The 25821-nt window shown below is 43.3% G+C and overlaps 1 protein-coding gene and 2 pseudogenes across 2 annotated transcripts in view; 1 reads left to right on the forward strand and 2 right to left on the reverse strand.

The window, feature by feature from the left end:
* Positions 1 to 740: 740 nt before the first annotated feature.
* LOC148347969 (U2 spliceosomal RNA) lies at positions 741 to 989 on the reverse strand (annotated as a pseudogene).
* A 28-nt stretch (positions 990 to 1017) lies between these two features.
* Positions 1018 to 1165, reverse strand: LOC148347970 (U2 spliceosomal RNA; annotated as a pseudogene).
* A 7864-nt stretch (positions 1166 to 9029) lies between these two features.
* f3a (coagulation factor III, tissue factor a) overlaps positions 9030 to 25821 on the forward strand; it is a 63125-nt gene continuing 46333 nt past the window's right edge. For both annotated transcript variants that reach the window (XM_088321984.1, XM_088321985.1), the window contains exon 1: positions 9030 to 9248. In XM_088321984.1, the coding sequence (XP_088178110.1) occupies positions 9146 to 9248 (103 nt within the window). In that variant the 5' untranslated portion in view covers positions 9030 to 9145. The remainder of the gene's footprint in view (positions 9249 to 25821) is intronic.

Here is a 25821-nt window from a genome sequence, read left to right on the forward strand (position 1 = left end):
GTGATATAGACTAGGATCTCCCAATTATTATAATTAGCTCGCTTTATTGTTTTAATAAGCGTTTAATATAGAATACGATCGCTTCTGATGAAAGCGCAGCAGAATGCGCGTTCACGCGAGGGGGGAAGGATTTACCGTTCGATTACGCTCACAACAAAAATAAAGACGGAATGGATTATGTTGTATTACATTCCCAACGATTGCAAGACGAAGTGAATTTGGTTATATGTTCGCCATTACATTTCCTATAAGTGAGATAAAACGAGGTATAAATAGTTGGTGAAGCGAGGAAATGCAAATCTCGGCAGGAATGTAATTATCGGGCTGCAGAATTCATAAACGCTCTAGACACAGTCCCGTGAATATCAAGATTTCAAGCTATGGCATCATATTTATTTTATTATCTTGAATAGAAATGTTAAGAACTAAATATGGATTAAGACGAGATCAGTACGCTGACGGGGAGGGGTTTATTGAGAGTAATTGTTTTATCTATTATTCTAATTATTCATTATCGATCAGTTCATAACACGTTACAAAGCTTAGGAGCCGGGACTCTTACTCTCGGCCAAAAGGGGTTTTTGGGGTTTTTAAGGGTTATTGATCTATTTTCGTTATTCATTATCCATTATCCGTTATCGGTCAGTTCATAATACGCTACAAAGCCTAGGAGCCGGGACACTTACTCTCAGCCAAAAGGCCAAGCTAAGGTCCTAGTCCTAAAGCCATGCTGCGATCATTGCGAATGCACCGTTCCCGGAGGTACTGCAATACCGGGCCGATGCGTGGAGTGGACAGAACAAGCTCATATTCCATCTCCGAAATGCAAAAATCAAAGATGGTGACTTCATAGAAAGTAAGGGGTTTTTAAGGGTTATTTATCTATCTTCGTTATTCATTATTCATTATCCGTTATCGGTCAGTTCATAATACGCTACAAAGCCTAGGAGCCGGGACACTTACTCTCAGCCAAAAGGCGAAGCTAAGGTCCTAGCCCTAAAGCCTTGTTGCGATCATTGCGAATGCACCGTTCCCGGAGGTACTGCAATACCGGGCCGATGCGTGGAGTGGACAGAGCAAGCTCTTATTCCATCTCCGGAATGCAAAAATCAAAGCTAAAAGGCCAAGCTAAGGAACTAGCATCAAAGCCAAAAGGCCAAGCTAAGGACCTGGTATCAAAGTGATCGCAAACGCCATGATGTTTAAAGTCCACAGTCCAGGGTACGGCTTTTTGGCCAAGCTAAGGACCTAGCTTCAAAGCCTTGCTACGACCATTGTCAAGGCACCGAAAGATTTATTCGAAATGAAGAGAAACTACGCTGACGGTGATCCATGTTCACCCCCTTGACGTCACGAGCACAAATGACGTGTCTCGGCAAATCGCGCTGTATATACGCGGAGAAAGGCGTTTGACTGTCACACGCGTAACACGCTAATTTCACGTAATAACACCGCGATACAGGCGCAGAACATGCAATTACCATGCTCCGCCCACGATTACCCGCTGAAATTTCCCGTCCTACCCATGTGTAACTACGCCCTGGCCGCGGCCAGAGCACGTCGTTCCGCGTCATTTCCGCGTCATTACCTCGTGTTGACCACGTGTGCGGCACGCGGTTTAACACGTGCTCAAACTTTTGAGCAGCTCAAAAGTTTTGAACGCGGCCAACCACGTGAAAATTTCCGACCGCGAGTAAAGCACTGCTCTATCTCGTCTATATGGCGGTCTCAAAACGTCCAACAGCGCCCAATGACATCTGCTTCACGGTCAGAAGTTTACGGCTGCGATCCAGCCTCGATAAACTCGTGAAAGGCTGTGTCCACGCGCTCTCAAGAATTGAGCAGCGCAAAATATTTTTTTGCGCTGCCACCCGCGCGCGAATTTCCGACCTCGTGTTATGCACTACCATATTTCGTCTGAATGGCGATCTCAATGCGTCCTATAGCGTCCGCCTCAAAGTCAGAAATTTCTGGCCGTGATTCAGCCGCAAATGTCTGTGTGACCGGCCCCTACATGGCACTTTTGTGTTAGTTTTGTGACATTTAGGTCACATAGTTGTGCTTTGTATTCAGGCACCCTGGGCAGCTCTGCGGGTCGAAGGGGGTGTATTTTTGGGTGTAATTTTGTAGAATTTCTGCTGTCTGATTTTTGTGGTATTTCTGTAGAAGTTTTATCGTATTACTGTACTTTTATTTTGTGGTATTTTGTAGTATTGCCCTAGGATATTTTTAGTAGTGCATCTGTAGTATTTTTGTAGTATTATTGTAGTTGTACTATTGTAATATTCCTGTCGTGTGTTATATCTTCTCCCTCGAAGTCACAAGAGCGGACTTCAGCCAGGATCATGTACAAAGCCTCTATAGTGTTGTAGTCCTTTGGCATCTTCACTTATTAGTTGAGTGAGTTATTGAGCAAGAATCCTGTGCACAAGCTCTTTATGCATGTATCAACACCACACCTACCACATTCCATTTAAACAAGCCCAACTTCCTGCGTTTACAGGACAATGGTGACAAGATAGGTTGTTAAATGGTTAGTTTTAAATAGCACAGCCTTTTGGCTGTCTGCTGGTCATTCTCCAGGGGCAAGAAAATTCTTGGTACTTCTAATGTTAATCTCTAAGAGCAGAGGTTTCAAACTCATCATGACTAGGAGCCACGTGGTAGAAAAAAATAGTCACAGGGCCCGGACGACTAAATTAAAGAGAGGAAAAAAAGTGAACAAGAGAGCAAGTGTCACGATTGCCATGGCGCCCAATTGGTCCCCGCCGTGTGGCGCCAGGTTCTGTCACGGTTGCCACGGCGCCCAATTGGCCCCGCCCACTGACACCAGCTGAAACGCGTTGACGGATTGCTGCCAGACACATAAACGCGGTCTTGCGTGTTGCCTGGTGTCAAAGCGTCTGTGAAACTTTTGCTAGACTCTGTGTGTTATTCCAAGTCATGTGAATCTCTGGTTTTGCCTGTGTTTTGATCCTGTTTTATTTTTTTGGCCCGTTCTGTTTGATTTCAATCTACTTCCACGACCATAGATCCCTGGATCGAGTGTGCGCGCATTCCTCTTCTCCCCAATAAATTGTGTGTAACATTACGCGATAGGGTTCTCATTTCTGTTTCCTGGCCTGGTTTGTGACAGCAAGATAGAAAGAGAGAGAAGGAGAAAGAAAATGAGAAAGGGAGAGATAAAAATGGAAAGAAAAAAAGAGAAATAGACAGAACAGAAGAAAGTGAGAGAAAGCAAGAGAGAACACAGAGAGAGGGGGGGAGACCGAGAGAACAAAAGAAAGAAAACAAGAGAAAGAGAAGAAAATAAGAGTGCAAAAGACAGAGAGAAAAAACTGTATAGACACAAGAGACAGGGAAAGAAAGAGACATGAGAGAGAGAGACAGAGAGAGAGAGAGAGAGAGAGAGACAGAGAAAGAGAGAGAGAGAAAGAGAGAGAGAACAAAGCAAGAGAGAAAAAGGTAGAGAAAATTGAGAGGGGGAGATAGAGAAATGGAACAGAAAGGGAGAAAAGAGATAGAATGAAAAAGTAAAAAAGAGAGAGAAAATAAAATGAAGAGAAATGAAGAGGGAAACAGTGAAATATAGAGAGAGGGGGGAGAGCCTGAGAAAACAAAAGAAAGAAAACAAGAGAAAAGGAAGAAAATGGGAGTGCAGAAGACAGAGAGAAAAAACTGAATAGAAACAAGAGACGGGGAAAGAAAGAGAAATAAGAGAGAGAGAGAGAGAGAGAGAGAGAGAGAGGGAGAGAGGGAGAGAGAGAGAGAGAGAGAGAGAGAGAGGGAAGGAAAGAGAAAAAGTATTTTTCCCAGATTTTCTCTTGTGCTTCTCTGGGTGTTGTCTCTTGGGCTAAATTAAAAACCTTGGTGGGCCTGATCCAGCCCGCACACCGTCTCTCTGTCCTCTTGTGTTAAGTATTTTGTGAAACAAAGACCTTTGACCTGAACGAATGTAATCTCACCCAGAGTGACTCAGTCAAAAATTTAGGTGTCATTTTTTACCCTGATCTGTACTTTCAAACACACAGTTATTGGTCCATCTAAATGCAGTGACTTGTTCTCAAAAACTGCTCTGAACATTGATAAAAGTAATATCATCACCCAGAGTGACATCGTGAATTTAGGTGTCACATTTGACCCTGATCTGTCCTTTCAAACACACGTTAAGAATATTATTAGAACAACCTTTTTCCATCTTCGCATCATTGCTAAAATTCGCCCTACGCTGTCTCAGTCGGATGCGGAGATTATAATTCATGCGTTTGTTGCCTCCCGTCTCGATTAATGTAATGCACTACTCTCCAGTCTCCTGAAGTCCAAAATCAAGAGCCTTCAGCTGGTACAAAATGCTGCAGCGAGGCTTTTACCCAAGACAAGAAAGTTTGATCACATTACCCCGATTTTAGCTAACCTGCATTGGCTCCCTGTTAGCTTAAGATGTGATTTTAAGGTTCTTTGGGTAGTATACAAAATCATGCATGGACTTGCTCCCTCATATCTTTCAGATTTAACTTCCCCCCATGTGCCGGTCCAGAGCCTTCGCTCTGAAAATGCTGGTCTACTAGTGATCCAAAGAGCAAAGAAGAGATCCGCACGTTCGAGAGCGTTCTCCATTCGGGCCCCGGTGCTTTGGAATGCTCTTCCCCCTGAGATTTAAACTGCAACCTCAGTGGAAATGTTTAAATCTAAGCTTAAAACACACTTCTATTCTATAGCATATGAATAACCTATTTTTCATGTTGACAATATCTGTGTATCTGTGTATTATTTGACCTCATGTAGGTTTAAGATCAGGTGATGGTGTCATAATAGTCTGTGTTTGCAATAATCTGTGGTCTTGCAACCCTTTGAGACTCTTGTGATTAAGGGCTATACAAATAAACATGACTTGACTTGCTTCTTGAATCTTATGATGACTCCTCGAGGTCTCGGGTTGTCTCGTTGAAGCTTTTTCACCCTGTGCACGACTTCAATCGCAGCAGGCAGCCTTTTTTCTCCTCCGGTAGAACGGCTTGGCAGATGCTGATGACCCAGGCGGAACCTCCTCTATCTTCTCTTCTAGTAATCCTTGGGACACAGATTCCAATCACACTGCATTACAGCTCGCAGACCCGGTTCGCAGATTTCACAACCGCCACCTTGTTTGTTTTGCCTTTTTTTTCCATGTGCGCGACCTTCTTGTTCAGAGTTTTGACCTCACACTGAAACGACGCCATGTTTTCTTCCATTTATTGCCCATGTTGTTTAAGCTTGTTTAAAATCTGTCACAACTGCTGTTTATAAAGTCAGTCAGTGTCTGGCAAGATGGTCCATGAGAAGCCCAAGGTCTTCGTTTGAATTCAGTGCAGGTTTCTTGGAGAGTGGCGGCTTACTTCGGGTTTTGGCCAGAGATATCGCTGAGATGAGCTCCATCACCCCTACTACCCTTCTGAGGATAAGCAATGCAGATAATGGATGGATGGATATCGATTAAAGCAACAAAAAAATTTAAACGGCTGTTTTGGAGCCAAAAGAGTTCTCTAAACAGAGCTAAAATTCACTTTAATAGCTATTACAAAATAGGAGCATAACAAATTTTATAAATCAATGAATAATTATTTATATGCATAAGATCTCATTTTTATTGGTAATATATGGATTCAAGTTAAAAAATGTATACTTGGGACCCAAGGGAGTCTCTAAAAAGAGTAAAAAAATTCCCAACAGTGTCACGGAGTGGAGTGGAAGGGGGGTGACCGGACCAGAACGGAGGCAGGAAGGGAGAACTCAATTGCGTGACGATCCAAAACTTTTATTTACCAAAATAAAAGTTGTCCATAACTCAGGGACAAGACAGAACAAACAGGTTTTAACAAAACGTGCAAACACAGGCTTCTTCCAACTCAACACAACAGGACAAGGCATAACAGAACGGACAATGTGTATATAATGAGCCAGCACCCGCAAAGCCCACAATCCAGCCTTAAATAGCAGACACGCGATTAGTTGAACTGCTTCAGCTGGTGCCCAGGGGGCGGGGCAGACCGGTCGCCAAGGCGACCATGACAGAGCCCCCCCTTTAAGGGACAGCTCCCGAGGTCCCAAAAAGAAAAAATTACTACCTCGCGCCCCGGAATGGTTCGACGCTCACGATTGGGGCAACCCCGCTCCCTCCTCCGAACACGCAGGAACGGGGAGAGGCAGGCGCCATCTGCGTCGGGCGGATCGGAATCAGCGCTCGGCAGGGGGGGTCCGGCGGGCAAACTGGACAGGCGAAAACAGACAGGCAGAACCGGCGAGAACAGGACAGGTAAACAAGGGAGTCGGACAGGCAGATTCAGAAGAGTCGGACTCAGGACAGGCAGATTCAGAAGAGTCGGACTCAGGACAGGCAGATTCAGAAGAGTCGGACTCAGGACAGGCAGATTCAGAAGAGTCGGACTTAGGACAGGCAGATTCAGAAGAGTCGGACTCAGGACAGGCAGATTCAGAACAGGCAAGACAGGACAGGCGGAATCAGAACAGGCAAGACAGGACAGGCGGAATCAGAACAGGCAAGACAGGACAGGCGGAATCAGAACAGGCAGACTGCAGGCAGGGCGGAATCAGTACAGGCAGACTGCAGGCAAGCCGGAGAGTCGAACAGGGCAGGCAGGCCGGAGAGTCGAACAGGGCAGGCAGGCCGGAGAGTCGAACAGGGCAGGCAGGCCGGAGAGTCGAACAGGGCAGGCAGGCCGGAGAGTCGAACAGGACAGGCGAAAACAGGACAGGCGGAGTTGGACTGGCAGGCAGCGGAGTCGTAGTCGGACTGGCAGGCAGCGGAGTCGGAGTCGGACTGGCAGGCAGCGGAGTCGGAGTCGGACTGGCAGGCAGCGGAGTTGGAGTCGGACTGGCAAGCAGCGGAGTCGGAGTCGGACTGGCAGGCAGCGGAGTCGGAGTCGGACTGGCAGGCAACGGAGTCGGAGTCGGACTGGCAGGCAACGGAGTCGGAGTCGGAATGGCAGGCAGCGGAGTCGGACTGGCAGGCAGCGGAATCGGAGTCGGACTGGCAGGCAGCGGAGTCGGAGTCGGACTGGCAGGCGGCGGAGTCGGAGTCGGACTGGCAGGCGGCGGAGTCGGAGTCGGACTGGCAGGCGGCGGAGTCGGAGTCGGACTGGCAGGCGGCGGAGTCGGAGTCGGACTGGCAGGCGGCGGAGTCGGAGTCGGACTGGCAGGCGGCGGAGTCGGAGTCGGACTGGCAGGCGGCGGAGTCGGAGTCGGACTGGCAGGCGGCAGAGTAGGAGTCGGACTGGCAGGCGGCAGAGTCGGAGTCGGACTGGCAGGCGGCAGAGTCGGAGTCGGACTGGCAGGCGGCGGAGTCGGAGTCGGACTGGCAGGCGGCGGAGTCGGAGTCGGACTGGCAGGCGGCGGAGTCGGAGTCGGACTGGCAGGCGGCGGAGTCGGAGTTGGACTGGCAGGCGGCGGAGTCGGAGTCGGACTGGCAGGCGGCGGAGTCGGAGTCGGACTGGCAGGCGGCAGAGTCGGAGTCGGACTGGCAGGCGGCAGAGTCGGAGTCGGACTGGCAGGCGGCAGAGTCGGAGTCGGACTGGCAGGCGGCAGAGTCGGAGTCGGACTGGCAGGCGGCAGAGTCGGAGTCGGACTGGCAGGCGGCAGAGTCGGAGTCGGACTGGCAGGCGGCAGAGTCGGAGTCGGACTGGCAGGGGGCAGAGTCGGACTGGCAGGACGGGGAGTCGGACTGGCAGGACGGGGAGTCGGACTGGCAGGACGGGGAGTCGGACTGGCAGGACGGGGAGTCGGAATGGCAGGCGTCAAATCCTCCCGGGACCCCATTCAAGGCACAGCATAGGCCACGACAGGCGGGGCCGTGGTTCGAACGGGGAGGGAAGGATACCTCAATGAGTGCTTGCCAAACGGCATCCTCCAGCTCTCCCCAAATCGCGCAGGGATCGTTCGCTGAGTTCAAATGCTGGCTGGCTCATTCTGTCACGGAGTGGAGTGGAAGGGGGGTGACCGGACCAGAACGGAGGCAGGAGGCAGGAAGGGAGAACTCAATTGCGTGACGATCCAAAACTTTTATTTACCAAAATAAAAGTTGTCCATAACTCAGGGACAAGACAGAACAAACAGGTTTTAACAAAACGTGCAAACACAGGCTTCTTCCAACTCAACAAAACAGGACAAGGCATAACAGAACGGACAATGTGTATATAATGAGCCAGCACCCGCAAAGCCCACAATCCAGCCTTAAATAGCAGACACGCGATTAGTTGAACTGCTTCAGCTGGTGCCCAGGGGGCGGGGCAGACCGGTCGCCAAGGCGACCTTGACAAACAGTAGCTTTCAAAATAAATTTGCATAATGTATTTTATGATTATTATTTATAAATTTTGTGCATAATGATTTAATATTGTTGGTACTATTTCATTAAAAAAAGCAAAACAACAAATTATTCCAAAGAGCCATTTGGGATATTAGGTCACAGAACCGAAGGAGCTGGTTTTCTGAAAGGGTTGCAATTTCCATCCCTAGCTATACAAATTTAATAGCATAATACATTTTATACATAAATGATTGATAAATAATATCTCATTCTTATTGTTGGTGTACGGATTAAAAGCTGTTTTGGAGCCAAAAGAGCACACTCATTTTAGTCAGCCGAACCGAAAGAGCCCGTTCTCTAAAAAGAGCCGGAATTTCCATCAATGGCTATTCTAATGTCGAATGGTTTGTAAGTTATATCCTTTAACCAGCGTGGTCGTATGGGGGACCATTTCCAGTGGTGCGTCTTGGTCAAGTACAGCCTGGTGATACCCATCCCTCTCCAGGCCAACAAATGTTTCTACATTGATTTTATAAACCAATTATTTTTTCTATTTTTTACATACGTATTCATTATTGTTGGTAATATCTAACCAAATAAATCCTTATAATAATCTAAAAAGCCGTTAGGGAGCCAAAATAGCTTTGTTTTTTTTTATGGTTTTTATTTTGGCCGCGCTGAAAAACCCGCTTCCCTAAAAAAAGTCGGAATTGCTCAAGGCGGAGCCTGTATATGTATCAAATCTGGGTGGAAAGAAGCGTTCAATTTCAGCCGCGTAATTAGTAGGGTTCTACACTAACCAACTCAAAAAACAAAGTTTCTGGGACATTTTTTCGACGGATTATGAAAACTCCCTGGAATTTCATACAAATGCTAAGAAGAAACCAGACAACCGCCGGACTGTTTCTGCAATTCCTCGTTTCTCTCCACTCAAATGACGCTACAGGTGAATTTGTTGTCCGGTTTTCTTGCTGGAATGTTTCGTTATTGTCATTTTTTATACGTGTATTTCCAACCATTTGAGGTTAAGAAAGTTAAGGGTGCTGAGCACCAGGGCCGTTGCGAGACATGAGACTATTACCCCCAAACTGTTTTTGCACAGCTCCGTTTTCAGGGGTTTTCAGGGACGTGTTCCAGCGTTTTTAAAAAGGTACACTTTATCCTGTATTTTGGTGGTTATTTGTTGTACTATAAAGTCAATATTTTGAATAGACTTTTTGTTGTGTCGTGCAGGGATTCCAGTTTAAAGTTGCTCTTTATGAAAAAGTTTAAATTAGTTAAAACTTCACGACAGAGAGAAAAACAACACATTTTTAAAATAAAATTTAGAAAAATAATATAGATTCTAAAACGGTATTAATTTATTTTGAGTGATCTTTTTTTCTTCTTCTCCCCCCAGCTTTTGACCTTTTTCCCGTTTTTTTCGTATTCTGTTTACCCTCTTACTTTTTTATTTTTTTCGTTTCCTTTTTCCATTTTTTTTTAAATTATTTTGTCTTTCTTTTTCCTCCCTTTTTATTTTTCCTGCTTGTTTTCTTCTTTTTTTCCTCTCTCTTTCATTTTGTATTTTATTTTCTAGCTTTTTCCTAGCAAGAAGCTTTACTCTTATTTTCTTCTTTTTTCTACTATTTTATTCTTTTTTTCTAAGCCTTTTTCTTGCCTTTTCCTCCTTTCCTTATTTTTGGTTGCTTTCTTCTTTTTCTTTTCAGTTTATTTTTATTCTTTTATTAATTTTTCTGTTTATAATTATTTATCTTCTTTTGTTTGTCTATCTTACATTATTTTTAAACTGCCCTCACCACTACATCCAGTTTTCTTTGGGTGGGCAGAGCTTGTCTGGGGGTAAGCAGAAAATCGTTGGAGAGAAAATAGATAAGAAAAAGAGAGGGAGAGAGAAACAAAGGAAGAGGGAAAGAGAGATGAGTGGAAAAAACAAAAAGAACAAATAAGAAAGATACATTTGTCAATATAAAGAGAGAAAAGAATGAGAAAGCAAATAAGAAAAACACAAAATGGAAAAAACAGACAGAGAAAGAGAGAAAAGAGTAAGAGAAAAAAAGGAGAGATGAACGGACAAATAGTAAGAGAAAAAGAAAATGGGTAAAAAAGAGAAACAAAAGAAAGAAAGAGTAAGAGAGAGAGAGAGAGAAAACGACTGAAAGAGGAAAATAAACAGAGGGAGAGAGAGACAAAGAAAAATAGTCAAGTCAAGTCAAGTCATCTTTATTTGTATAGCCCTAAATCACGAAGAGTCTCAAGGGCTTCACAGATTATTACACTATATTACACAGACTATTTTTCAGCCGACGAGAAGAGAAGGTTATTCATATGCTATGGAGTAGAAGTGAGTTTTAAGTTTAGATTTAAATATTTCCACTGAGGTTGCAGACCGGATCTCAGGGGGAAGAGCATTCCACAGCACCGGTGCCCGGATGGAGAACGCTCTCGAACCAGCAGAACACTTCTTTGCTCTTGGGATCACCAGAAGACCGGCACTCTCAGATCGTAGGCTTCGGACCGGGACATAGGGGCAAATCAGATCTGAAAGATAAGAGGGAGCAAGTCCATGTATGATTTTGTACAATACTAAGAGAACCTTGAAGTCACATCTATGGCTAACTGGGAGCCAATGCAGGTTAGCCAAAATCGGTGTTATGTGATCGTACTTTTTTGTCCTAGTTAAAAGCCTCGCTGCGGCATTTTGTACCAGCTGAAGAGACTTGATTCTAGACTTCAGGAGACCAGAGAGTAGTGCATTACAGTAATCGAGACTGGAGGTAACAAATGCATGAATTATAATTTCCGCATCAGACTGAGACAGTATTGAACGGATTTTAGCAATGTTACGAAGATGGAAGAAAGCGGTTCTAGTAATTTTCTTTACATGCATTTCAAAGGATAGATCAGGGTCAAATATGACACCTAAATTTTTAACTGAGTCACTCTGTGTGATGTGACATTTGTCAATGTTCACAGCAGTTTTTGAGAATAAGTCACGGCATTTAGATGGACCAATGACTAACATTTCGGTCTTTTCAGAGTTAAGACGCAAGAAATTGAGTGACATCCACTCTTTTATCTCAATGAGGCAGGCCTCCAAATTTCCAGTTTAGTGTGGGAGATTCCTCCAACGAAAGATATAGTTGAGTCTCGTCTGCGTAGCAGTGGAAGCTGATATTGTACTTGCGAATAATATCACCTAATGGAAGCATGTAAATGCTGAAAAGAAGGGGGCCAATTACTGAACCCTGCGGAACACCGCAGGTAACATTAAAGGGCTCAGATGTCATTTCACCATATTTAACACAGTGCGTCCTATCTGAGAGGTAGGATCTGAACCACGAGAGGACGGTTCCTGAGAGACCAATCCATTTTTCCAACCGTTCTAATAGGAAATTGTGGTGCACTGTGTCAAAAGCAGCACTAAGATCCAGCAGCAGCAAAAGTGATGAAGCGCCAGAATCCATTGCCAGTAGGAGATCATTTGTTACCTTGATCAGAGCTGTCTCAGTAGAGTGGTTAGCCCTGAATCCTGATTGCAGGGATTCAAAAAGGTTATTCTCGGATATGAAAACATTCAGCTGCTGTGCCACTACTTTTTCAAGTACTTTAGAGAGGAAAGGTAGGTTTGACACAGGTCTATAATTACTTAAGATTTCTGGATCAAGGTTGGGTCGTTTCAGTGTGGGTTTAATAACGGCGGACTTAAAAGCTGCTGGAACTACACCTGAGGAGAGTGATATGTTTATAATATTTAGAACTGAAGGCCCAAGGACGCCAAAAAGACTGACCGGGAAAAGAAAAAAGAAAGTGCGCCATACCAAAATCATAAAAAGAGAGCGAGAGAGAGGGAGAGAGAGTGAAAGAGGGGTAAAGAAAAGGAGGAAAAGGATACAAGAGAAAAAACAGAGACTGAGAGAGAAAACGGAGACAAAGAGAAGAGCGAGAGAGAGAAACACATCCAGCTCCAGTTACATTGCCGGGCTTCGGCGACATCAAGTGGACATATTTAAAATCAGCTTATTTTTCCTCTTGCGCCAGATCATATCCCTTGGGGCAACACGCTGGAGACCCCTGCCTCGAACAAATACAGTGAAGAAAATAAGTATTTGAACACCTTGCTATTTTGCCATTTCCCCCACTTAGAAATCATGTAAGGGTCTGAAATTTTTACCGTAGGTGCATGTCCACTGTGAAAGAGATAACCTAAAAAGAAAAATACAGTAATCACAATGCATGATTTTTTTAAAAAATTTATTTGCGTGATACACCTGCAAATAATTCGTATTTGAACACCTGAGAACATTAATGTTAATATTTGGTACAATAGCCTTTGTTTGGTATTACAGAGGTCAAACGTTTCCTGTAGTATTTCACCAGGTTTGCATACACTGCTGGGGGGATCTTGGCCCACTCCTCCACACAGATCTTCTCTAGATCAGTCAGGTTCCTGGGCTGTCACTGAGAAATACGGAGTTTGAGCTCCTTACAAAAATTCTCGATTGGGTTCAGGTCTGAAGACTGGCCGGCATGCACAAACCTTGATATGCTTCTTACGGAACAACTCCTGGATTTTCCTGGCTGTGTGCTTCGGTTCATTATCGTGTTGGAAAACCTAGCCACAACCCATCTGCAATGCTCTGAGTGAGGGATGGAGGATGTTCCCCAAAATCTTACAATACACGGCCCCAATCATCCTCTTTAATGCTGTGCACTCACACTGTCCCATTTGCAGAAATACACCCCCAAAGCACCACCATGCTTCAGAGTAGGGATAGTGTTCTATGGATTGTACTCTTCATTCCTCGTCCTCCAAATACGCTTAGTGGAATTATGACCAAAAAGTTCTATTTTGGTTTCATCTGACCACAAAACTTTCCCCCATGACTCCTCTGTATCCAAATGGTCTTTTTCCTCCTTTTCTTTTCCCCTTGACATGTGTTGGTTTAAGCAGGGGAACCTTTCGTGCCATGCATGATTTCAAATGACGTCTTTGTGTATTACTTACGGTAGCCTTGGAAACGGTGATCCCAGCTCTTTTCAGGTCATTGATCAACTCCTGTCGTGGTCGGGCTGATTCCTGATCTTTCTTAGAATCATTAGGACCCCATGCGGTGATATCTTGCATGGGGCTCCATTGAAATTGACCATCATGTTTAACTTCTTTCATTTTCTAATGATTGCTCCAACAGTGGACCTTTTTTCACCAAGCTGCTTGGCAATTGCTCCGTAGCCCTTTCCAGCCTTGTGGAGGTGTACAACTTTGTCTCTGGTCTCTATGGACAGCTCTTTGGTCTTCGCCATGTTACACGTTAGTCTTACTGATTGTGTGGGGTGGATACGTGTCTTCATGCAGCTAAACTAGCTCGAACAGGTGCATCTTATTCAGGATGAGACATGGTGTGCAGGTGGACTTACACACTACTATTTTTATAGCATATGAAGAACTTATATTTTATGTAGACAATATCTTTGTATGTTTGCCCTCATGTAGGTTTTAGATGGTGTCATAATAGTCTGTCTTAAAATATTTATTTTACCTGTAATTTTTGCTCCTGAACCTCGCTGCACACTTTCTCCATGTCAGGGCTATAAGACGTCACCTTCATCTTCAAACAGGAATTGTAAGCTGATGTCTGTGAGGCGTGTGCGGTGCTTGTTTTTAATAAAGTTCATGTTTGAGAAGACCCGCTAACAGATATATGTGGATCCGAAAATTGCCAGGACCTCAAATGCTTACCTCTTCATGTTTATGTAGATGACAGGGATGGCATTCTGTGTCTCAAACACCAGTTTGTCCTGTTTGGGAAGGTTTGCAATGTCGCTCCATTTGTGATTCTGAGAGAGAACAGCGTTCTGATGGGACACATTTTCTAGAAGCGCTGTCAAGCTTTTGAACTTCAACACCCAGATGTCCTTGGCGGCAATGTCGGCCAGTTTTATCTCCAGATAAGGTTGACTTACACTTGCAAATGCAGTCATGTTCACCAGGGATGGATCTATGGTCAGGGGAGTGAAAGGGAAGCATAAGGTGTTTTTTTTCCTTTCTGAACTCACAGAATTGTTTTTCAAATGATGTATGCATTGCAGTGATTACAGTTAGAAAATACTGTGAATATATATTATTGCCAGTGTGTTGGAACTCTCTCAAAGCTGGGAATTGATACAGTGTAGTTCGCTGTAAATCCTTGGCGAACACTGTCTCAATTTGCGCTCGTATCACAACACCTCTTCCAGCAGGTGCAGAGGTGTGCCTCCTTCCCCTGAAGAAATGTGTTCAACGTCTTCAGGTGCGCTGTCATATCAACCTTAAAGTGGAGTGTTTCCAGCCACTCTGGCTGTTCCAGCTCAGGAAAAATGAGCCCTTTTTTCACCTCTAATCACAGGCGATTGCATATGTCAAAACTGAATTGATATCTTCGATCATTTGTCCGGTGACGTTTTGCGCCATCTTCACAGTTCTATCTTGGGCAGTTTTTGCAGAAATAGGCATGTCTTTTATTTTCTGAAAAATGTCATATTTGTTATTGAAGTCCGAGAACAGATGTTCTGAAATCTTAATAAATGTTTCTTTGAGGTATTCTCCATCTGTAAATGGCTTTCCATGCTTGACCATTTCCTGAAAAGACACAAAACTTGCACATGTAGTTAAATTTCCAGTCTTAATCCACTTCTTGAAGTGACTTCTACTCACATCAGCCTTCACATCAGTTCTGAAACTGCCTCTTTTCGCTCCTCTCCCTTGGGATATTTTTTGGCAAATATTGTTCTTGAAATGTCTCGTTTAACTTTTTGTTGTTTGTCAATTTTTCACCACATATTAAGCAGACTGGTAAACCAGTTTCATCAGCAGTGAAAGCAAAAAAATCTGCACACGTAGCATTAAACATTCTGTTACCTTCAGAAATGTTCCTTTTCTTGGATTCATTCATCATTAACCTTCCAGGCAGGGGTCAAAAATCACACTGGTAGTTTGCTAGAAAAGCGCCGGCTGCCAGACGTGAGGGACGCCAGGAATTCGAATTTCACTGATCGGCGACTGTGACGCATATTTTCGGTGGTAAAAATAATAAAACCGTTTAAGTTTCATGTTTCAAGTTTACCATACTCTTCAAATTCAGAATTATATTATATGTAATTTTGATAAGATTGGAGAAGGAAATTAAATGTTTTTGAGATGAAGTGTTTGAGGAGTATGTTAGGAGTGACAAGATGGGATCGATTGAGAAATGAAATTGTGAAAGACAGTACTCGAGTAGTATTGGAACTGAGCAAGCATGTGGGTAAGAGAGTACTCGGTTGGTTTGGACACATGGAGAGGATGGATGAGGAGCGAATGTTGAAGAGGATCTACAGAGCAGAAGTAAATGGAAAGAGACCAAGAGGAAGGCCGCAATTGACGTGGATGGTGTTATGAGTGCACTGCAGGAAAGAGGTCTAAATATAATGGAAGCTAGAGCTCTTGTTGGCGATAGAAAGGAGTGGAGAGGTGTTGTGAAAGGATAGTGGGATTGTGGACGCGTTCTTAAGGATGGGCTGGGCACCCGTATGATGCGGCAGGGGTAAACCAGTGAAAGATGTCGGGCCCTGCTGTTGAACAAAAGAGTGTGTTGTGTCACCCTGACCCGAGTGACATGGTTGCTTTCTTGTGTCCTCTTTCATCTGGAGGGACGAAACATGACCAACTTGGGTGCCGAGGTGCTTAACTTGTTTGGGTGTTTGGGCATTTCGGTTTGCTATTATGGTCCCAAAATTTTTGTATGTGTGTTTTTTTGTTTTTGTTTTTGTTTTTTTGCTACTTTTTCCTTTTTATTTTCTTTATTTTTGTATGTGTTGTCTTGCTGTCGATCACCGCTCTTGAGATATTATTATAGATAGATAGATTATAGATAGATAAATGGGTAGACTTATTATTTTCCAGAGTCACAGTGAGCCACAACAGAACGGTAAAAGAGTCACATGTGGCTCTGGAGCCATGGGTTGGCAACCTATGGTCTAGTCATTTGAAAATGGCAGAATTTATGTCAGTTTATTGCAGCCCATTTACTAAAAAATAACATAGAACATAGATAGAAACGGTGCAAAATAGCACTAAGTATGTGCTAGCAGCAAGATAGTGACTTCATTTTAATAATCAAAGCCAAAAAATCAGTGCTGAATTTTTTTCTTTTAAAAGTACCTGAACATTTGAAAAATTGGCCTTGCCATACCGTCATAGACTTTGAAGTCCCTCCGCCGGTGTGGGTACGGCACAGAGCGACTGGTTAGTTGCATGCTAGCATCAGGTGGTAGCGTATCCGAAGCAGTAGGCTAGGCCATGTAGCCATGCTATTGCTTGCCTTATTACACCGCCTCAGTCGATTCCAGGACGCAATAACAATCCACGCAGCACCAGCTGGTGATCAACATTTTATGCGTTCTTCTGACTTTCCTTACAGTCCGTTTTAATTGATGAATTCTTATTTAATATAACAAGCTGCTAAAAAGTTGGCGGCCGCTATCCTTCCCAGTTTGTTTTGATTCAGAGATGTTGACTCGGCATATATACCACAGCTGCTCGACTGACGGCATACAGCAGCCTCTCACAGTTGTCCACACAGACAGTCACGCCAACCTAACACAGAGCGCCTTTCCAAGAGGTAAGATAGGGCCTCAAAGAATACATCCCAACTCGTCCCGGCCCAAAGGTATAAAAGCCCAAACCGGACCGATTAACTTTAGTTAAGGGACCGGGCCCAGAGTAAACACAAAGGGGGCGCCAAAATACTACAGTACTGCTTGTACTGTATCCCTAGCGCACCAAGAACTTTGACAATTTTATAGTGACCCTTTTTATCATTTACAGGCTTGCATAGGCTAAAGGGACAAAACAAAGCCAGCAATTGGCCGAAAAAGATGAATGTGAATAGCATGTTTGGTAGAACTACGGCATAGAGTAAACAGTATTTTACTATTCTGTACTGTATTTGTAAATATTTTACTCTCCTGGATTTATTACACTCACGGATATAAGAAGACCATGGTTATTATTGAACGCAACGACTTCGGTGAGCTACTCCGGCTATATATTTTCCCAGTATCTTGTTTCTGAGTGATATCGATGTTTCTGTGATGGGTCTTTTTTAAAATTAAACTCAGTTCCAAGTGTTTATTGTCATATGCACAGTAAAGTTGCGAGCGAAAAAGAAAATAGAAACTAAGGAATGGTTGGCATTTTTTGAATCCCAAGACTTTAACCTTCCGAATGATATTTGGAATGATGCATTTGAGTGACATAGTACGGACACCGCATCCGCACGTGTCTAGGACACGTATTTGCTTCTTTGCAAGCTTTCGGAATGTTAAGGGGGTAATAAGTTGGACTGAACTATCTGACTGTTTTGTCCACGTTCCCATTGTAGCGCCTTATAATCCGGTGCGCCCTATAGTGCGGAAAATACGGTCATTTCCTTGAACTTTATAGAGCATATTGTTTTATTAAATGTTTATTTTTTTTTAGTATAAAACAATACTGGTTACTCATACAAGCCTTAAACATACTTATTTAAAGCTTAAACATACAAAATATAGCACTGAAGAAAGTTACAAACAAATTCAACTTGCGAACGATTGTCCGGAAACCATCTCGTTCGTAAGTATGCCAGCGTCTGTACTCCTCGGAGAGGTCCTCGGTCAGTTACAACCAGGAATTTAAAATTTCTCACCCTCTCCACCTCATTGCGAATAGTGAGAGACTGATATTTTTCAGCTTCTTCCTAAAATCATCACAATCTCCTTGGTCTTTTGGTTGTTCAGGAGCAGGTTGTTATTTTGACGCCATGACTTCACATCTTGCACCTCTCTCCTGTAGTTAGTCTCATCGTTGGGGCATTAGCCCGAGCACCATGGCGGAGACCTGGTCTGTGTTGTCCCTGTCAAAGCGGGCATAGAAGAAGTTTAGATCCTCGGCTGAGGTCGATAATAAATTTTTCTTGTCGTCTGTAATGGCCCCGATCCCTTCCCAGACCTGTCTCTGGTTGGTGTTTTCAAACCGGACCTCGATAGCTTTCAGCGGTGAAGTTTGGTGGTTCTGATGTCCCTTCTATGGTCAGCCCTTGCAACACAGTATGTCTCCTGGTCACCCCAGTGGAAAGCACTGTCCCTTACTTTTATACGTTTTTTCAACACAGTGTGTGATCCATGGTGGTGTGTTGGGGAACACAGCGAACTGTTTACAGAATGTTACGTTGTCCATGCAAAAACAGTTGTAGTCCAGGACAGCAGAGGTGTAATTGTCCAGTGTGACTTGATTGTTTGGTGACCGTTCCTTTAAAGCATCCCAGTCTGTGCCGTGCAAACAGTCCTCCAGCATAGGACAGTGTGTGTTTGCGCGGCGCCTCGCAGGGCAAAGATCCATGTTTGAACCCAGCCAACGAAACATGCGCACGATAAATGAACGAATCATGACAGCTCCTCGAGCGAAAGCATCTCGTCCTTTTCCTTATTTTCTGCAACAAGATATCATTGATGAATGGTATTGTAGCTGTCAATAGCACTTGTTTTTTGATTGTAGTTCATTATTACTGGAGAATGGTTGATTCTGGTTAATTCTTGTGGCAAGTCATGGATGGCTAAAGGCTTTTCCACTTGTTATTCACATACATTTTTTTAGGTGATTGACAAACAAGAATAGTGGAAGATAAATTGGTCAGTTATACCAGTGTTTTTCAACCAGTGTGCCGTGAGACCTTGTCTAGTGTGCCGCTGGAATTTACCCAATTTTATCTTTCCAAAAAAATCAGGCCATTATTCTGTATTTTTGCAATCTTCAGACGAGGAACTGTAATAGTCATCCATATCAGTAGGTGGCAGTAGATTTTTATATACATTTTATGTACTAATTATCTGCTCTTGAGGTAGCACAGTACATTTAATAACTTCATTTGTTCAACAAAGCGGTTTAAAAAAACACTGTAAAAATAAAATCATAAAGCAAATCATTCTTTTTTTATTTTAAGTATTTTTTTTCTTCTTTTTATATACTAATTATCTGCTTATGAGGGAGTACAGTGAAGTGTTTGACATAACTTCATTTTCATACATTTTCGACGGACGGTGTGCCTCGGAACTTTTTCATAAATATAATTGTACCTTGATACAAAAAGGGTTGAAAACACTGAGTTATACGATTAAGATGTCTATCCATGTTGTATATTTGGACTGGTGTAAAATGACACCTCTGTTGGATATTAAAAAAATGTTGTGCGAGTCATTGCGGAAACGTGGCTCACGTTTAGCATTCCGGACGCTAACGTGGAGCTACCCGGAGCAATCCGGCTTCAACGCCGCTAAACGGAGACACGAAAGCCGGGGGGAATCGTAGAGGGGGCGGACTTGCTAACACGAGGTGGTGTATCCCTGGATTTTCACAAAGAAAAGTTTTCCATCTGCCGCAGGGATGTCGAATTTTTGGACTGGCGTGACGTCATCCACTTCGCTACAAGCACCCCTAGGACATCATGTTTATCTGTTAATAAACAACGGGGTAGACTGCTGGAAGTGTGAATTTCCCTACGGGGATGAATAAAGTATCTATCTATCTATCTATCTATCCTATCTATCTATCCTATCTATCTATCCTATCTATCCTATCTATCTATCTATCTATCTATCTATCTATCTATCTATCTATCTATCTATCTATCTATCTATCTATCTATCTATCTATCTATCTATCTATCTATCTATCTGTGGTTCGCGCCCCGGCCGAGTCATTCCTAAGACTTAAAAAGTGGTCGGCGGCGCCCTCTGTTGGCTACGGCTGCATCGGCTCGCTACAACGGGTCAGGTGCAATCGACATTTCGTTCTGTGTACATTGTTACACAGAATGACAATACAAGGAAATTATTATTATTATTATTATCTCTCTATCTCTCTTTCTTTCTTTCTTTCTTTCTTTTTTTCTTTCTCTTTTTCTTTTTCTTTTTCTATTTCTTTTTCTATTTCTTTTTCTCTTTTTCTCTTTCTTTCTTTCTTTTTCTCTTTCTTTTTCTTTTTATTTTTCTTTTTCTTTGTTTCTTTTTCTTTCTTTCTTTTTCTTTCTTTCTTTTTCTTTGTTTCTTTTTCTTTGTTTCTTTTTCTTTGTTTCTTTTTCTTTGTTTCTTTTCCTTTGTTTCTTTTCCTTTTTCTTTCCTTCTTTTTCTTTGTTTCTTTCTCTCTCTTTCTTTCTTTCTCTCTTTCTTTCTCTCTCTTTGTCTTTCTCTCTCTTTGTCTTTCTCTCTCTTTGTCTCTCTTTTTCTTTCTCTTTCTCTTTCTCTTTCTCTTTCTGTGGCACACTGATTTACAAGGAAATTTGAAAGTGGCACTCCACACTGAAAAGGTTGCTGACCCCTGGTTTTGTCTCTCTGCTACACAGATTCTCAATTACCCTAATACTTGTGCACCAGGAGTTGTTTATGTAGATACATAGTTCCCATTGATCTTTTTACCAGAATCTGCAGTCCTGTCAGTGCGGTATGCTGTGTGGCTTGCTAGCTGCATTTAGAATCGATTTGTCTAACCAGGTCTCAATAAAAATCACTCAAGAACAATGATTTAGTGTTTTCCGTGAGGCCATCTGCAGCCGTATCTCATCCAGTTGGTAGTGGATCGACCGCACATTGGAAAGACCGTTGGGAGTGGCGGTTTAAAGTCGCCCACAGGCCTCCGCGCTTGCCCCTTTTCAGTTTCCGCTCGCAGTGCTTCCTCTTTCGGCTCGCTACGCCTGGTGTGCCAGGTCCTGAATTGAATATGTCCGGGGTGGGGGATAAGATATTTTTCGTTGACAGCTGGTTACATCTGTTTATGGTTTAAAGTTGATATCTGCTGTACTAATGGTTCATACAGTCAGAAATAATACCAAACAAAGCTAAAGCTAAAACTACTTCCGGCGCCGTCGCGAATGGCAGCCATTCCAGCAGCTCCCGTGTTATTTTCGCTACTTTTGTGATTTATTGTTTTTGTTTCTTTGCTTACATATTCAGTGGCTGCCTTGCAACACTTGTAGCACTTTGGATTACTTTCTATCCTATGGATATGGGTTTTAACGCACAAAAATGCACTTATTCGAGGAATCAACTCCTCGACCTGAAGAATTCTCGAGCCGGCGCGGTCCCCCTTTTACCTAACGAGGTGAGGCCACCCTACCGGGGGTGCAGAGCCGGTGCTAAGGTAAAGGCTAAGCGGCTAGCGGCGAAGTGGCGATATAAGCCCTCGGTACCGTCCATAATCATGGGGAATGTCAACTCCCTACCAAATAAGATCATGCTTGTGAAATACATCAAAGCATACAGGGGGTGCAGCTTGCTTTGCTTTACGGAAACGTGGCTCACATCTAGCATCCCGGACGCTAACGTCGCGCTAACCGGCTTCTGCGCTGTTCGGGCTGACAGAGGCACAAAAGTCAGTGGGAAGCGCAAAGGAGGGGGACTGGCTATCTACGTGAACACGAGGTGGTGTAACCCCGGGCATGTAAAAACAAAGCTTTCTATCTGCTGCCGTGATGTCAAACTTTTGGCTGTAAGTCTGCGTCCCTATTACATGCCCAGAGAGTTCGGACACGCCATTGCTGTTATTGTTTACATCCCACCGCGCGCTGATGCGGAAGTAGCGTGTGACGTCATCCACTCCGCGGTGGCAAAGCTACAAACACAACAACCGGAGGCTGCAATGTTAATCTCTGGGGACTTCAACCACGTGACTATTGATAAGACACTGCCCTCTTTCGTCCAGTATGTGGACTGCAAGACCAGGGAAAATAGGACTATTGACCTTCTATATGCGAACATCAAAAATGCATACAGTGCAAAACCACTGCCCGCCCTTGGAAAAGGAGACCACAACCTCATTCTGCTTAAACCACAGTACAAACCAAAAGTGAGGAGGCTACCAACAACCACATGCTCTTTTAGAAAATGGTCCACCGAGGCAGAGCAGGCTCTGAGAGACTGCTTTGGACGTACGGACTGGGATATCCTGCTAGGGTCTAGCAGCGGGGACATTGAGGAGATGGCAAACTACACTACTGACTACATTTACTTCTGCATGGACAGTGTTGTTCCTATAAAGACTGTACGCTGCTATGCCAACAACAAGCCCTGGATCACGAGCGACATCAAGTGCCTTCTGAACCAAAAGAAGAGGGCCTTTAAAAATTGTGATCAGCAGGAGCTAAAACGAGTAGAGAAGGAGCTCAGAGTCCAGCTCCGGAAAGGGAAGGATCAGTACAGGAGGAAGTTGGAGAAAAAGCTGCAGAACAACAACATGAAGGAGGTGTGGGAAGGGATGAAAACAATTACTGGCTGCAGCACCAAGCAGGGTGTGGCTGTGGATGTAGATGTGAGGCGAGTCAACCAGTTGAACAACTTTTTCAACAGGTTTGACCACTCCGCCTCATCCTCACCCCTGAGTACTGTAGCTGTCCTTCCCCCTCCCCCTCTGGACACTAGCAGGGAAGACATCCCCCCACTAAAAATAACTGCAGCCCAGGTGTGTGGAGAGCTGAGGAGGCTGCGACCCAGCAAGGCAGCTGGTCCAGATGGAGTATCCCCCCGTCTGCTGAAAGCCTGTTCATCTGAGCTGGGAGACCCTCTACAGCCCACCTTCAACCTGAGCCTTGAACAGGGGAGGGTCCCTCAGCTGTGGAAAACATCCTGCATCATCCCAGTCCCAAAGAAATCAAGACATGAGGAACTCAACGACTTCAGGCCGTTTGCCCTGACATCACATGTGATGAAAACCATGGAGCGGTTGCTGCTGCACCACCTGAGGCTACAGGTCCGTCACGCCATCGACCCTCTGCAATTTGCTTACCAGGAGAAGGTGGGAGTGGAGGATGCTATAGTATACATGCTACACCTATCCCTCTCTCACCTGGATAGGGCTAAGGGGGCTGTGAGGATTACATTTTGGACTTCTGTTAGGTTCATGTCCCCAACATTTTTAATAAAACGCTCTGTAATAAAAGAAGACATAGAGAATCGGTTATTTATAATTAGTTACTTTATTAATCATCATTTTGAGAGCCCCGGAGATCGAGCTGTTACGAATCTCCTCGCTTGCTCGCTAGCTGGGCTCTGAAGAAATCTCCGAATCTCCTTCTTTTTATTATGTTTTTTGCCCTGTAATACATGCCTCTTTACTGAGGGGCGGGGATTCTATCTAACAAAGGAGACTGTATTCTAACTTTTGCTACGTAGAGTTAATCAGTCTTCTTTGGAAAGCCTGGTTTTCCGGCCGAGGATGGAAGGTTTCCTTTTGTTTTGGGAGAGACTCCCTTTCCTTCTTCTCACGGCTCTTTGGTGAAAAACAATCTTGAGTTATGGCATGAAGAGGTCATTCCAGGTCAGGCTACATCCGTTGGTATGTGAGAACAAAACACAGTCTGTATATCAAAACACAACTCATGGCCTTGGAGCGTAGTTTACAGGCTGAGAACTCTTCAAAATGGCTGAGAACACATATAACATTTTAAATATCAACTGTAGGATAAATATAATTATACAATCCTAACATTTCCCTCCTGTTTATCCAACTGGTGATATTAATACTTCATTCAACTGTCACTTTGCATTACGATTTTCAACAGAGAAATCATGAATAAAACAACAGAGGTTGTCGTCATAATGACCAGGATCTGAGTAAATATAAGGAAAATGCAGAGACAGGAAATCATCATCAACATTTGTGTCATTACAATTTTCACCATGTCATTTTTATGGTTAAGACAGCTGTATATGCGTTAAAATGAGCATTCTACCTGTAGATCTGCAATTTCTCCTAATACTTCCAGAGTTGTGGACAATCTTCACTGGTTTGAGATGACTGCAAACTATAATTACAGCCCCCTTTGTAGCCAGACTTCCTCTGAAAGTTTGTTGAGGAACTACAGCTCTACAGCAAGTACCACAATGCTATTACAATGACGCAAATGAGAACGGTTACGGCGTATGCTAAGATAGAAATAGTTATTTTAGTCGTATTTAATTACTTTCTTACAATGTGTCAAATGAACCCATATGCTTCGTTCTGCAATCTTTACTGCTGTGCCTGTGGTTAACAACACCTGGTAGGGCTCTCCCCACTTAGGTGAATGCCAGTTTTTCTTCTTTCTGCTTTTTATCAAGACCCAATCTCCTGGTTCAACTAACTGGCTTTCCTATTCTTTCGGGAGAATAGATTAGGACATCATTGGCGGCTTTGATGCCGTTTTTCATGAGCATGGCCACCGTTAGGCACCCCGACGCCTCCTGGCGTGATGATGTGTTGCTTGTAGATGAGGTGACACCATCCAGTTGTCCACATTGGACTGCACATCTTTTCGGATGTGGCAAGCTAACTTCTTCCATGAGATAGCAGCCTCCCCAGAGTCCTGACCGCTGCCCTTGGGAAGAAAAGTTAAGTTTGAAGCTCCCTGGGCTGACAGAAGTCCGTCATCTGTTCAGCAGGGGTCACCATCTCCTGTATGGATGAGAAAAGCTAAAGAAAAGTTAAGTTTGACGCTCCCTGGGCTGACAGAACTCCGTCATCTGATCAGCAGGGAAAGCTATAGAGGGAAAAAAGAACAGACTTAAAAATATATATATTTTTTAATAGTTTATTCTATGCCTTCTTTCCCCCCTGTTGAGACTTTCATGGCTCAAAACAAATTAAAAAAACAAAACAATAAATTCATTTATAGATTTGTATATTTTCTTAAGTTGTCTTTATATTTATTATACGTGAAAATCAAAATCCCCATTATAAGTTGCCCTATCAATTTTGAGCATTCTATCCCAAAACTCCAACTCGAAGATAAACAATTTATTTTTTAAATTGTTAGTTCTAAATCTCAAATTTTGCTTTTTCACTAAATCTAGTCACTGAATCAGTTTAACCATTATCCTAGTCAGAATCGTTTACCCTGATTTGAGTGATTGAGTGTTTTCTCTTTTGCAGATTGATAATATTCGAAAAAAAAAATTTTTATGCACTTTTTATTTGCATTTTCTTTTGATTTTCAATGTGCTATTTTGCTGCTGGTCATTCCCCTCGAGGCAGATGACCAGGATAGATTGTTAAATTAACAATTTAGCAAAAAATCGTTTTTATTGTTATGATTCACTCTTTGTTTTACCTTTTGTAAAAATCATAACCTATATATTATCTTTTCAGTAAGTAAATTTGTTCAAAATAACAGTATTTTGCAAAGAAAGCAGGTAATTCACGCTCAAAGTGAATGATTTTGCCAAAAATCAAAATACCATCCAAAAATGTTCTCAATGTGGGCGATAATCTAATGGTGAATGGTTATTTTAATTGATTTTTCTAAATCTATTTGACAAACATTATAATTTTGTTATATTACAACATTTCTTTTGTGTAATATTTTTTCTATCCGTCCAAATTTCGTAATTTGAATCTCAAAAAAAAGTTATATGGAGAGCTTATTCAGAAGACAATTTTTCATCAATTGCGGACAAAACTAGGTTTTAACTTATATTTTACTGAATGTCTCAAAACT

Source organism: Urocampus carinirostris, chromosome 18 (assembly GCF_059441175.1).
Source record: "Urocampus carinirostris isolate Australia breed hairy pipefish chromosome 18, RoL_Ucar_1.0, whole genome shotgun sequence".
Classification (NCBI taxonomy): Eukaryota; Metazoa; Chordata; class Actinopteri; order Syngnathiformes; family Syngnathidae; genus Urocampus; species Urocampus carinirostris.